The 15,274-nt window shown below is 37.0% G+C and overlaps 1 protein-coding gene across 1 annotated transcript; it reads left to right on the top strand.

Annotated features, from left to right (window-relative positions):
* The first annotated feature begins 1,208 nt into the window (after window positions 1-1,208).
* LOC140531366 (large ribosomal subunit protein uL23-like) lies at window positions 1,209-1,679 on the top strand. Its single transcript, XM_072650335.1, has one exon. The coding sequence runs from the start codon at window positions 1,209-1,211 to the stop codon at window positions 1,677-1,679; it is 471 nt and encodes a 156-aa protein (XP_072506436.1).
* The last annotated feature ends 13,595 nt before the right edge of the window (window positions 1,680-15,274 follow it).

Here is a 15,274-nt window from a genome sequence, read left to right as displayed (position 1 = left end):
TTTGGGGGGTCTACTTTAGCAAGCTGTTGACTTGTTTTTCATTATTTTCTTGCATTGCTCTCATTTCTCTTACCAAGTTTTCCTCTACTTCTCTTACTTGATAGTCAAAATCCTTTTGAGCTCTTCCATGTGACATTAGTGAAGCACTTCCAGGAGCCAAGATGGCAGAGTAAGTAGGACATTCCTATAATTTTCCTACACTCACCTCCCAAAAAAACCCCATAAAATAGAGCCACAAAAAAAATCCTGGAAGAACAGAAGCAGAAAAAAAGACAGCAAGGAACAATATTTTAGCCTGAGAAACTTGGAAGATTTGCAACAAAGGTTCATCCAATTTCTGTGAAAGGGGAGAACAGTCCAAGATGAGAAGCATCCCAGCAAGCCAACAACAAGGTCCACCTCAGCAAACCAGCAGGAGATCCTGAGCCCCAGTGTGGTGTTGCAGGCAAATAGCCCCAGGACCCCACACATGCTTTTGCATAGCCAGGGGAACCAAACAGCTCAGAGAAACATTATGTCCTTCAGTGTGGCCCCAGGAAAATAGGCATCCTCCAGCAGCCAGACCTCCATGTGTTTTGGACAAACATGTAGACAACAACCCTATGGGTACCTAAACAAACAGGAAGCCACCAACTAGCGCCAGGCCCACCATGCTTAAGCATAGTCTTGGGTAAAGAGTCAGCCTCAAGAGACCAGACTGTGACCTGCTTTAATGAAGCCCCAGGAAAACATAAAAATAGCCCACTCAGCACGCACCAGATACTACTGCTAGGACTTCAGCTCAGCACCATGTAAGCTGCCAGACTCCTATGGCCTCCAGCAGCTGCAGCCAACTCCCATCACAGCCCCTCAACACAACACCAGACGTCAGGGTCCCCCATAGGACTCAGGGACCTCAGGGCAGCATCAGCACAACACCAGGTAAATAGCCAGGGCCTGCAGTAACTGATATAAGGGCCCCTTCCACTCTGGGAGCAGAGCTCAAATTTAAAAGAAAGGAAAAGACCACTCAAAAAGATGGGCAAAAAACAACAACAAAAGAATTGGAACACAGAAAGTTATTCTGGTGACAAGGAAGACCAAGATACAAACTCAGAAAAGGACAAAAATGTCAAAAAACTTATGAGCAAAAAAATCAACAGAATGTGGTCTCAAGCCCAGAGAGAAATTATGGAAGAGTTCAAAAAGGAACTTAGCTTTCCCCCAAGATGGCAACAAAGGTGAAGAAGGAAGCCGTTGTCCCCCCCAAGACAGAAGCCAAGTCCAAGGCCTTGACGGCCAAGAAAGCGGTGTTGAAGGGTGTCCATAGCCACAAAAACAAGAAGATCCAAACATCCCCCACCTTCGAGAGACCCAAGATACTAAAACTAAGAAGGCAGCCCAAATACTCTCGGAAAAGTGCCCCTTGGAGAAACAAGCTTGATCACTATGCCATTATTAAGTTTCCCTTGACCACTGAGTCTACTCTGAAGAAGACTGAGGACAACAATACCCTAGTTTTCATTGTGGATGTCAAAGCCAACAAGTATCAGATCAAGCAGGCAGTAAAGAAGCTGTATGACATTGATGTGGCCAAGGTCAACACACTGATCTGGCCTGATCAAGAGAAGAAAGTTTATGTCCCTCTTGCTCCAGACTATGACACTTTAGATGTTGCCAACAAAATTGGAATCATCTAAACTGTGTCCAACTGTCTCACTGCACCTACAATAAAACATTTTCCCTGAAAAAAAGGAACTTAAAAATCAAATAAGAGAGTCAGAAGAAAAATTGGAAAAAGAAATGAGAGTGATGCCAGAGAATTATGAAAAAAGAGTCAAGAACTTGGAAAACTGTTCAAAAAGTAGAATTGGCCAAATGGAAAAAGAGATACAAAAATCCGCTGAAGAAAACACCTTAAAGAGTACAATTGGCCAAATGGAAAAGTACAGAAACTAATAGAGGAAAACAATAGCTTAAAAGTTACAATTGGGCAAGTGGAAGCTAAGGACTCTATACAATATCATGAATCAATCAAAGAAATTCAAAAGAATGAAAAAAATAGAAGAAAGTCTAAAACAAATGACCTACAAAGTAGATCCAGGAGAGACAATATCAAAATTACTGGATTACTTGAAAGCCATCATCCAAAAGAGGACCTGGACAACATCTTTCAAGAAATTATCAAGGAAAATTGCCTTGATATCCTGGAACTAGAGGGCATAATAGGCAATGAAAAAAATCCTTGGATCACCTCAGGTAAGAGATCACATAATAAAAGCCCTAAGGAACATTATAGTCAAATTTCAGAACTCTCAGGTCAAGGAAAAAATACAGCAAGTGGTAAAAAAGAAACAATTGAAATATTGGAGAGTCACAATCAGAATTTCACCAGATTTGGTAGTTGTGATATTAAAGGACCAGAGATCATGTGACTTGATATTCTGTAAGGCAAAGGAACTAGTACTACAACTAAGAATGACTTACATGGCAAAACTGAGCATAATACTTCAAAGGAAAAAAATGATCATTCAATGAAATAGAGGGATTTCAAACTTTCATGAGAAGACCAGAACTAAACCAAAAATTGGACCTCATTATCAAGACCCAAGAGAAGCATAATGAGGTAAAGAGGGAAAAGAAAACACAAGTGATTCAATAGAGCTAAACTAGTTACTTCCTACACAGGAAGATGATACTTGTAATCATTAAAAATTGTATCACTGACAGTAGAGACAGAAGTAATATACATAGATAAGTTGTACAGGTATAAGAGTTTATTTAAGATACTTTCATTTTTCATCTTTCATAAAACCTCACTGGAATTGGTCATGAAAATATCTTATATTCATGATTACTTTGATGTCCCCCCAAATTAATTGTAAATATTTAAACATTTAATGTCTTAACATTTTGATCAATTCTTTCTTTTACTCATGTTCTTTACCAAGACAACCATTAGACTGATAGCTTTTTAACGATTTCTCCATGATCTGTTCCTCACAAGTGGTCCAACAACATATTAGGGAACATATGGTAACAACATCTCTCTTCTAAATGGAAAACTTAAGAACATCATTTTTCTATTGTCTGGAAACATCAAAGAAAAGTGGTAGCAGACTTGGGCTGGTCAGAAATGTGATTACACTGATATTTTCTGGATTAGATTTTGAAAATATGGAAAAATGAGGCATAAAGTAGGGTAGAATTCCCCTTGTAATACCTTAAATAAACTAATAAAACACCTTAAAATGGAGCAAATTCAACAGTAACTAGGAGAAAGAAATTGAGAGAATAAAAATTGAAAGAACTGAAAGAATAAAAACTGTGGCCCAGTCTGGTTCTCCCAGAAGTTTATGCCTGGTTATCTACCACTTGTAACATTCCAAAGGTTTTTGGACCCCTTCTTCTAAGGGCAGAGTAGAGCTTGTTAATCAGATCAGTACTGGGACTAAAAAAGGATAATTACAGAGAAGAGTCCAAAGGAGAAAATTTTGATGTCCAGCAGTCCAGCAGTGCTATAATGACTACTACTATATACTGCATAGTAGCAAACAGCCAGTAGAAAGATATAGAGAGACATAGAGCATTTGAACACAAAAATGGTGAATTTGTCTCAGAAGTGGTCTAAAGAACTCGTGCCCCAAACCATTCTTCTTTTTCTTTCTAATTTTTTTAAAATTCTGACTCTAAATCTATACTCTGATAAAAAAAAAAAACAAACATTTCCATATACATAGCAGGACATAAAAAGATTATTTTATATAAAATGGCAGCTCCACATTTCATCACACTCACTTTTGAAACATATATAATACATTCTTCACATTATTTCCTAAACTGCCCTGCTTGTCTGTGATTATTTCTATCTTTTATCCTCTTCTGTGTGTTTTTTAAATGTTATATCGAGATTTTTTTTATCATGCTAACCTTTTCCCTGATAATCCTTTTATACCATATATTATATACAAGAGAAAAAAAAGAGATCCCCTTGTAATAAATAAGCATAGTAAAGCAAAATGTCACTACAGTGTCCATGTCAAAAAATTTATGTCTCTTTGGTGTGTTAATAGCCTGTCAGGAAGCTAGCAAAATATGTCATCATAGGTACGCAGGAGATATGATTTGTCATTGCCTTTATAACAATCTTATGTGTTGGGATTGGAAGCTCAAATCCGTGTGGACGGTCTCGGGCAGGTAAAAGTGGGACTTCTAAATCTTAGAGTCTTACGAGGCCCTCCATGAACAGCGGGGATTCGAGAAGGTCAGACTGAGCTAGCTCGGCTAGCTCGGGTATTTTCGCCTCTCCCCGGGAGATACGTGATGGGTGGAGTCTCCCTGCCCTCGAGATGGTCCTGGATCTGGGCACACTATTGTTATCTAACAGCACGGTGTTTAGATGCAAACTGTGCAGCTGAAGGTTAAGTAGGATTGAGGAAGCCTGAAAGCTCTCTTAGCACGTAAGGAGCCAAGAGGACAGTAGGCTCCGCTTTCTTCTTTCCTCTCTCCCCTCCCCCTCTCTCCCCGCTTGTACTTCTATTTCCAAGCCCTTAAGATCCTAACCTCCTTAGGAAATCTCCCCCTCTTCCTCCTAAGGAAGACCCCCCTGCACTTGTAACTAGACCCTGTAATAAAGCTCAACCCTTGTTCGACTCTGAAACGTCCTTTCTCTCATATGTGCATCTGGTTTTGGCCAGCCGAAGACCTCGGGAGGTGAGGTAAGAAAGACTCGGGTAGCCCAAACAGGCCTCTAGGCCTGGCACTTATGTCTTTTGATGTTTTTCTTTACCATGTTGCTGTCCTTACATAAATCATTCTTCTGGTTTTGAATTCATTCTGCATCAGTTCACACTAGCTGAGATTTTCTGAAATAATTTTTCATTATTTTTGAAGCAAAATAATAGTCCATTATATTCATATGCCATAATTTATTCAGCTCTTCTCTAATTATGTAAGGAATTCACTTAGATCCTAGGGTGCTTTTGATTGTTGTTTTTTTTCCCCCATTTCCTTTTTAATCCTCCCTTTAGGATCCAGAAGTTTGGTTTTTTCCTTCCTTATCTTTTGTTATTCAGTTGATTCAATCTTGTTATGACTCTTTGTAACCCTATTTGTGGTTTTCTTAGCAAATATACTAGAGTGATTTTCCATTTTCTTCTCCAGCTCATTTTACAGAAAAGAAACTGAGGCAAACAGGGTTAGTAAGTGTCTGAGGACAAATTTGAACTCAGGTCTTACTGACTCCAGGTCTAGCACTTAATCCACCGTGCCATCTAACTTATGACTGTTCCCTCCCTTGTATTATCCTCCTTCCTATTCCTTTGCTCACACTATTGTTTCCTTGTGTGATACACACACACACACACACACATCTGTATATGTGTGTATATGTATGTATATATACATATACATACATCTACATATATATACATATACATATACACACACACATACATAGTCTCTATTGTTCACTCCCCCCTTTGTTTCAGGGAAGAGTGAAGATCATCTGATGCTTTCTGCTGCTATTACTTACTTCATGTTTGTATAGTATTTTTCTTGCAAACTATGGTTAAATGAAATAATAAATGCTGTACTCCTCTTCCTCCTTTCTACGCTACTATATTCCTTGTAACCTCCTTTCTCTTTTTCCTCTTAAAAACTTCAGAACAGTACCCCTCCTAGGACAATATTTTTCTTATGTAACTTCCCCAGTATCTTTCAAACATTTCATTACATTTCTGAAGAGGTCTTTGTTTCTTCTCCTTCTATTAGAATGCTAGCATTATATCATTATACAATTGAATTGCTAAAATACATTTACCTTTCTGACATTCTCTGCACCTATGTTTGAATTTCTGAGTTCCTAATCAACCCTAATTTTTTCATTAGAAATACTGGAAGGAACTCTGTTGTATTAAAGGTTTATTTTCTCTATGAGAAGAAATCTTTTTATTTAGTTCTCATATTTCTTGCTGTTTCAGAGACATTGTGTTTTGTTGTCTAGTACAGTTTTCAAGGACTTCATCTCTTGGGTGAGATTTAATAATTTATCTTCTAAATTGCTTACTTACCTTCCAATTCTTTCCTCCAGACACATTACTATTCATATACTTCTTGTGGAAAGTCCATTTTCCCTTTGAGTATCTGTTTTAAGTTATTATGAAATTACTCTCTTGTTCTTTTGGGAATCTCTCGATTTGTAATCATCTTTATGCCAATTTCTTTCATCTCTCTAGTCTTAGTGTCTAAATTGGGGCTTTACAAAAGGCTCAGGTTATGCTCATCTGTCCTAGGTGAGATGATCAGCTCTTCTTAATCTTGCCTTGGGTCATCTGAGTTCTTGCTCTGATTTTTACCTCCTGGGATTAGAATTTCTTGCTGCAACCCCTCCCCTTAGGAACATTGGGGTTCACACACCGTCTCTTCAAGCCCTCCATCACATCTCAAATCAGAGTATTAAGAATTCTTTGGCCTGAGCTATTCTTCTCTGAGCACTGTGGTACCCAGTTTTAGCACCGGTCATAGCAAGTTGATGTTCCTTTAAGCTTCCATGGTCATCCATCTGGGTCTTTCTGACCATCTCAGGGTATCTAACCACTCTGAGACTTTTTTCATGGGAGTCTTCTATTCTTTCAGACTCTGGGTAAAGATTCTTGCAGAGGCTACACTTGTTCCACCTGTGATTGCACTGGGAGGGCATCTTGTGTTGGCATTACCCGTTAGCATTTTATCAACTTTTTGTGCAATTCTGGTGTTGGATCCAATCTTATTGGATGTCTTGATAATTATTTAATGTGGTGCAATTCCCAATTTTTAGCTTGAGTGGGTATATGGGAATGAAATGGTCTGCCTCCCATTCAGACAGCAATCTTAGCAGGAAGTCCTCAAATCCTGCTTGATCAGCCCCTATGGGCTTAACCTAGGAACTGAAGAAAATTAATCTCAGAAATGAAGGTGATAGAAGGTGAAGCCAAAATGACAGATTAATAGCCAAAACCTCTCAAAACTCCCCTCCTCATAACTTTAAAATAACACATCAAATCTAATTCTGGAATTATATAGCCAACAAAAGATGGAGGTGACATATGTTTCCAGCCCAAGACACCATGAACGTCAAGAGGAAAAGTCTGTGACACAGCAAGGAGTGGAGAGTAAGGGGAGGGTTGGACTGGAGCACACACCACACCAGTGGCGGATCTTAGAGGTAGCAGTAGCAGCAGAGTTCTTAGTACAGATGTAGTAAGGAAATCTGACAATTCATCAGAAAGATTAAAGGGGAACTTTTACTGGTACTAGGGACAGCACTTGGCACTGTTTGGCCACTTCATTGCCTGTATGCAATTCTGGGGCATAGTTCCATGGTGGTGAAGAGAGCTTGTGATCACTCCCATGGCAGCAGGATCCCTGGTCACAGTTTCAATGCCCAAAGTAGTGCTGGTACTTACAAGCTGCAAGGAAGCAGGGGCCTTTCCTAGACAAAGACCAGGAGAAGAGTGACCACACCTCTCTCGGGATCATACAACCTTGGGTGCACTGAAAATTTATTGATGATGTCTAGGCTTTTTTTTTTTATCATGGCTCTCAGGTACTCCCATCATTTTTAAATTGTCTCTCCTGGATCTATTTTCCAGGTCAATTGTTTTTCCATTGAGATATTTCACATTTTCTGCTATATTTTCATTCATTTGGTTTTGTTTTATAATTTCTTAATTGTTCATAAAATCATTAGCTTCCATCTGCTCCATTCTAATCTTTAAGGAATTATTTTCTTCAGTGTGCTTTTGGATCTCCTTTTCCATCTGGCCAATTTTGCTTTTTAGGTCATTCTTCTCTTGATTGGCTTTTTGGATATCTTTTGTCATTTGAGTTAGTCTATTTTTTACAGTGTTATTTTCTTCAGCATTTTTTGTGTCTCCTTTAGCAAGCAGCTGACTCAGTTTTCATAATTTTCTTGCATCACTCTCATTCCTCTTCCCAATTTTTGCTCCACTTCTCTTACTTGCTTTTCAAAATCCTTTTTGAACTCTTCCATGATCTGTGACCAGTTCATATTTTTCTTGGAGGCTTTGGATGGAGAAGTTTTGACTTTGTTGTCTTCTGTTTACGTTTTGGTATTCCTTTTCACCAAAGTAAGATTCTATAGCCTAATTCTTTTTCCGGTTTTTGCTTATTTCCCCAAACATTTACTTGACTTTTGAGATCTTTGTCAAGGTAGACCTCTGCTTCCAGTGGGGTGGGGGCTATACTGTTAGTTCCTCAATTTCCCCACAATCTGTGGGTCTACAGCTACAGAAACAGTCACTGCTGCTGCTCCTGCTGTTGCTGAGGCTACTTGAGGTTCCTCTGCTCCCTTCCCCCTCCACCACTCTGGGACTGGGGCTGGACTTTTCCACTCTCCCATACTGGTCCCACAGACTTTTTCCACTGACCTTCCAATTTGTCCTCAGCGTTTTGGGTTCGTGAAGTCTGGAAACTGCTATAGGTGTCTGAGATTCAGTCCCTCCATGGCCTGCTCAGGTCCTGTCTCTGCCATGGCCCAAGATGTACTGTACCCTGTCAACACCATAGAATATTAGACACTTTCCTGTGATCTTCCAGGCTGTCTTGGGCTGGAGATTTGCTTCACTGTATCATTCTGTTGGTTCTGCTGCTCCAGAATTTATTTAGAGTCATTTTTTACCAGTATTTGGTTGGACTTGGGGACAGCACTCTAGAAAGTACCTACTGTTATTCTGCCATCTTGGCACCACCCCTCTGATTTGCTTTTCTTTCCCTTCTATTTTAAAATTAAAACTCAAAGTAAGAAATCAACAAGCTTGATGAATCAAGAATTGGACCTAGGTGTATATGTTCTATATATACAATGGGATAAATCACAAAATCAACTTTTATAAATTTAAATGTGAATCAATTCAATTCTTCAATTAAAACACAAAGAAAATGGAAAAAATTAAAAAACATTATTTTTGTGTACAAGAAATATATTTAAAAGATATAGATACCTACTTGATGACAATGAAGATACAGACATGTGGTTCAAGCAACTTTAAAAAAGTAGGAGTTACAATCTTGATTTTATTAATTTTAATAACTGATGTTATCAGAAGAGTCACCAAAGGAACAACATTATGCTTAAAGAACCAGGAAACACAAAAATAATAACATCATTAAACATATATGCATGAAATGGTTTGGCATGCTAATTTCTTTTTAAAGTAGTATGTGAGTTGTAAAACAAGATCAATAGTAATATAATTATAGTAGGAGAATTCAATATCCCTTCCTCTCAGCTATAGACATTCTCTCTGGCCCCATGTCTGGAATGCTTTCCCTCTCTTGCTTCACCTATTGACCTCCCAGACTTCCTTTATGTCCCAACTAAAATCACACCTTCTACAGAAAGACTTTCCCAGCCTATCTTAATTCCAATGCCTCCCCTCTGTTGACTATTTCCTATTTATCCGGTGTCCAGTTTGCTTTGTATATATTTGTTTGCATGTTGTCTCTTCCATTAGGTTGTAGGTCCTTGAGGGTAGGTACTATCGTGTGCTTCTTTTGTATCTCTAACACTTCATCACAGTAGCTGACACATTTGTTGTCATGGCATCGTTGTGTCCAATTCCATGGAGTTGTGTCCAACTTCAAATGCCCCATTTGGGATTTTCTTGGCAAAGATAGTGGAGTGGTTTGTCATTTTCTTCTCTAGCTCATTTTACATATGTGGAAACTGAAGCAAACAGGCTTAGGTGACTTGTCTAGGCTCACATAGCTAGCAAGTGTCTGAAGATGGATTTGAACTCAGGAAGATGAATCTTCCTGACTACAGGGCTGAACTTCATCTACTGTGCTACCCTGTCTGACACACAGTAGGCACTTAATAAATGTGTATTAATTGATGAATACATATTTAACATATGCATATAATATATAATTTGTGTATATGTTACAGAGCACATATACTTATGAAGCTACATAGAAATAAAATTTATGTTTGAATTATATACACAAATATATACTTATGTGTGTGTGTGTGTGTGTGTGTGTGTGTGTGTGTGTAGTGGATGGGGAAACATTATTTCCAAACAGAAAAACAAACTTCATGGATTTGTGGAATTTCTGAGTTTAAAGGGCCCTTGGAGGTCATCTAGTCTAATAAGCATCTGTTTCCTCTAAAACACACCAACAAGCAGAACATTTGCAGGAGCCAGTTTTCTTCACTGTTCTACTTCTCTGGTCATCTCTATTTTCACACCAATCAGGATTTTTAAAAATCCTTTCTATTTCTGTAAAATTGATTAAAGCACAACACTGGAATTTGATATTTGATTCCTACATACCAAACATTCACTTCCTTCTTAAGATAGAACAAAATTCTGGGCACTAATAAACCAGTCACTCAAATAGATGAGCCAAGTGTTTTGGTTAAAATAAGAATGTAGTTGAGCATTTTCCTCACACTGAAACTGAACCTGAATTTTATTTGAGGTTCAAGAAGTTGAGTTAACTTCCCCCTTTTAATTTTTGAGCATCTCTGCCCTTCCTGCTTTCAGTTGGGAGCAGAAACCAAAATACCACAAGAAAAGCAATTCTTGTATTTCCAGCCCTTCAAAGCCAAAGAGTTGCTGCCAATTTCATGACCCCCCCCCCAATTTCTAGCTCCAGAGTTTCTTATATTTGATTAAATGTTGGATAAATTTGCCTCAAAAACTGAATAATCAAGAGAGGTATTGTAGGAAAACCTTGAAAATGCTTCAATGAAGTGAGTAGTAAGCAAGATGACATCAAATGTTGTATTTCTGCAAGTTCATCCATGTTAACTGTTCCAATACTTTTGTTGACTGACATTAAAAAACCGAACAATTTCCTAACATTGCAAAGAAAAATTTGAGTCTTAGATGACATACTAATTGTAAGTGAATTTTGATATTTTACAAACTGTTCTACAGGGGGATATTATTACCTTTTAACTATTTTAAATTTATGATTTCAGAGCTACTTTAAAACAACTTTTTTTTTTTACAACATTAGAGATACATGGGAAATAACCTTTTGTGGTATTATAATGTTCCTCAGTCTTGCATTTTCATACATTTCTACTGTTTCCTGAATATAGTTATAATTGTAGAGGTTTAGAAATAGACTTTTTTACTTCTCCTATCTTCGGTGTATTTAAGTGAACTTGAGAAGAAGTTGAGCTAAATGAAATACAATTAACTAAGTCTAGACTAAGTGTGGTCATTTGAATGGAAGGAAACAAGCATTTATGAAGCACCTCCTATGTGCTATTAGGTCCTGCGTGAAATGTTTTACAAATATTTTTTCATTTGATCCTTACAACCCTGGGAAGTAAGTGCTGTTCTCATTCCCATTTTACTACTTAAAAAACTCAGGCAGATAGAGGTTAAGTGGCTTGCCCAAGGTCACAATGCTAGTGTCTGAGACTGGATTTGAACTCAGATCTTTCTGACTTTAGGTTGTCTTTCCATTGTATCACCTAGCTGCCTCTGGAGGTCATTTCTTTCTAAATACCAGACAACTACTCTTGAGGATTTTTGTGATTTATTCAGTATCTTTTAGTTGTAAAAAATAATTTTTAAAATGTGCAACAAAGAACCTTTTCTATAAATAGAAGTGAAGACAGTTCCAGTCTCTGAAGCCCATAATCACCTCAACAACGTTACAAAGCCAAAGCTACATGAGGACAAAGAATTTGTTTATCCTCCAGAGTACAGTGCTGAATTCATAGTTAGTGTATATCACTGTTCTATTACTCTGGGCTTGGAAAATACTCAAAAGCAAAAAGGGGAGATTTCTCTATCAAAGATAATGTCCCTAGATCTCAGATTTACCTCACTTTCTTTTATTCTCTATTGCTATTTCTTCTTATCACCCTGTTCACTATTGGTCACGGATTTAGAGATGGAAGTGATCTTAGAGACCATTTAGTCCAATACTCGTTTTATAAATAAGGAAACTGAGACACAAAAAGGTTAAATGACTTGTCAGTGTTCACATAAAAAATGCACATGAGATAAAGATGGGATGTGAACCCAAGCCACAAGACTCCAAATTCATGGTTCTTTCTACAACACCAAATACTCTCTATTTAGACCAAAATATCAAAATAACTTGCTTTTAAGATGATGTGAGTCAATTTCAGGGGGAAAAATTCTATTGTTAAGGTAAAACACAAGTATAATATCACTATTGTTTAAGAGAGGTTGAAAGCACTAAAGAGTCTCTTCTGGGTGCTCTACTTTATTGCTTCTTTTCAACTTAAAAGAATTTTCTTCAAATCAGTCACTAACTTTAATCTTGATGGATTAATAAATTTAAGTTTTTTGATCAAGATATTGATCAAAAGACCAGAGTTTATGGCCATACCTTCTTCTCTGTGACTTACACATGCTTAATGTGTTGACTTGAAATGTTCACGTCATTAGGCTCATGGTTATAGAACACACATTTTGAAATATATACTGGAGTATACATATTTGAAATATATACTATTGGCATAATTCCTTCATACTATGTTCATCTGCGAGTTTTGTCCATCACCACCATCACTTGCCAAATCATCTGTCCTTATTACCCAGTAATTTTAATGGTTCATATCAGGAGAAAAGTATATTCTTGGTATAGAAAGCAGGGGGACATAAGCTTTAATTCATAACATTTGAGGTTACAATTGTCCTGAACTATTCAAACTTTTTGTCGTCTTTGTCAATTCACTGGATACGAGGTGAAATCTCAGTTTTTTGTTTCAATTTGAATTCCTATTATTGTTAATGATTTAGAGTGGTATTTCGTATGGTTTTAATTGTTTGCAGTTCTTTTAAGAACTGTTTATTCATTGTATTTGGCCACATATTTACTGGAAAATGGCTTGTGGTCTTCTGAATTTCTGATAACTTCCAACATATCTTAGATTTTTATCATATGATAAATGTATGTGTATATCTATATGTATATGTGTAAATATGTACATATGTGTATATATATAATTTTTATTTATTATTTGGAACTTAATATATATATATAATGAGCATTTCTGTGTACTATAAATAATTTTTATTTATTATTTGGAACTTTATATATATGTATATATATATATGTAACAAGCATTCCTCTTTACAAAGGAGAACAGAAAATGTGAATCACAACAAAATGTGGCACGTCTTCAAAGTGATGGGAGTACTGGATCATTTTACTTGTCTCTTGACAATTAGAATCAAGCATGGATTGCCTTAAGATTGGAAAAGGAGTATGATAAGGTTGTATATTGGCATTGCATTTATTTAACTTATATGCAGAATGTATTATGTGAAATGCCAGGCTGGACAAATAGAAATCTAGAATTAAAGTTTCTGGGAGAAATATCAACAATCTCAGATATGCAGATGATTCTACTCTGATGGCAGAAACTGAAGAATTAAAAAGCCTCTTGATTAGGGTGAAAGAGGAAAAGGGTAAAAGCTGTTTTGAAGTTTAACATTAAAAAAGTCCCTAAGATCTTGGCAACTGGCCCCATCACTTCCTGGCAAGTAAAAGGAGAAGAAATGAAAACCTTGTCAGATTTTATATTCATGGGCTCTAAGATCACTGCAGGTGTCAACTGCAACCATGAAATTAAAAGTTGCTTGCTCCTTGGAAGGAACCCTATGGCAATCTGGACAACATACTAAAAAGCAGAGACATCACCTTTCAACAAAGGTCCACATAATCAAAGCTATGGTTTTTTCCAGTAGCAATGTATGACTGTGAGACTTTAAGGAAAGCTAAGGGCACAGGATCAAAGCTTTCAAATTGTGGTACTAGAAATAACTTCTGAGAATCTCTTGGAAAGCAAGGAGATCAAATTAGTCAATACTTAAAGAAATTAATTCAGACTATTCACTGGAAGGTCAAATGCCAAAGCTGAAGCTGAAATATTTTTGCCACATAATGAGAAAGCAAGACTCATTGGAAAAGACCCTGAAAGACTGAAGGCAAAAGGAGAGAGGATATTAGAGGATGAGAGGGATAGCTAGCATCATAGAAGCAATGAACATGAACTTTGACATACTTCAAGAGGTAGTAGAGGATAGGAGGACCTGGTGTGCTATGGTCTATGGGGTCACAAAGAGTCACTGGACTGAGCAACAACAAACAACTTGAGGCCTGGCCCCATTCAAAAGGCAATGAGTTTTCATCCCCTTTCCTATTCCTTATGTGTCTGCAAAGGAAAGAAGGAAACAAAGAAGACTTTATTATGTGTTTACTATGTGCCAAACACTGTTCTAAAAATTTTACAAATCATATCTCCTTTAATCCTAATAACAATTTTGAGAAATAGGTGATACTTTACTTTTATAATTCTTATTTTATTTTTGAAGAAACTGAGATAGAAGGAGAGTAAATGACTTATCTGAGGTTACCCAGGTACTAAACAGTAAGGCTAGATTTAAACTCATATCTTCTAACTCCAGGCTCAGAACTCTACTTTATTATCTAGTTACAGAGTTGGGAAGGGTCAATGTTTTCATTTTGTTGAGGGCCAGATATTGAGCAGGAAATGATGATGGTGTCAACTTATTTGAAATAGACTCCTCAAAATGGACCCTAGACCCAAACTTACAAGCCAGTGTTTGTTCTTGCCAGGATTATGAAATGCTGGTGTATAAGGGATACTGAGGAAGTTATTTAGGCACTGGATTCTCTCTAAAGATTCAGCTGTTATTACTCTACACCTGCTACATAAGACCTTTTTGGATTTAAGAAAGTTAAACATTTCTGGACAAAGTGACTTTGTTCTGATGGTTCCTGGGCCTAAAACTCCATATAGTTTAAATTTAAAATTTTCAATTTCAAATAGAAAATTTTGGAAGCATCTCACAGAAAGCCCTTCAAATGTGAAGGAAATGAAATTCAAACAATACAAGATTATTCTACAGGCACAAAAATTTATAGAAAGGAGTGGCATAGGAAATTGTCAAAAGCAAATGAAGTTAAACTGCAACTCGGTATTAAATACTCTGCAAACATGTACCCATCATCAACAAAAAGATGGATGTTTTACAAAACAGAAATATTTGAGACATTTTGCTCCATCAGTATTACTGGAATATTGCCCAAACTCCCAACAACAGAAAAGTGATTAAGTACGGATATCAAGAAAAAGATCAGTAACAAAATACATTAACTTGTGGATATATAGGGTTTTTTTTATCTTTGAAGAAAAAAAGTTTGATCTTCCAGTCAAAAAGAAAGATCTAAGATGAACCATCAGGGACAATAATTTAAGCAGATTTAAAGA

Source organism: Notamacropus eugenii, chromosome 3, assembly GCF_028372415.1.
Source record: "Notamacropus eugenii isolate mMacEug1 chromosome 3, mMacEug1.pri_v2, whole genome shotgun sequence".
Lineage (NCBI taxonomy): Eukaryota > Metazoa > Chordata > Mammalia > Diprotodontia > Macropodidae > Notamacropus > Notamacropus eugenii.
This window is presented reverse-complemented; position numbering and strand designations above follow the sequence as displayed.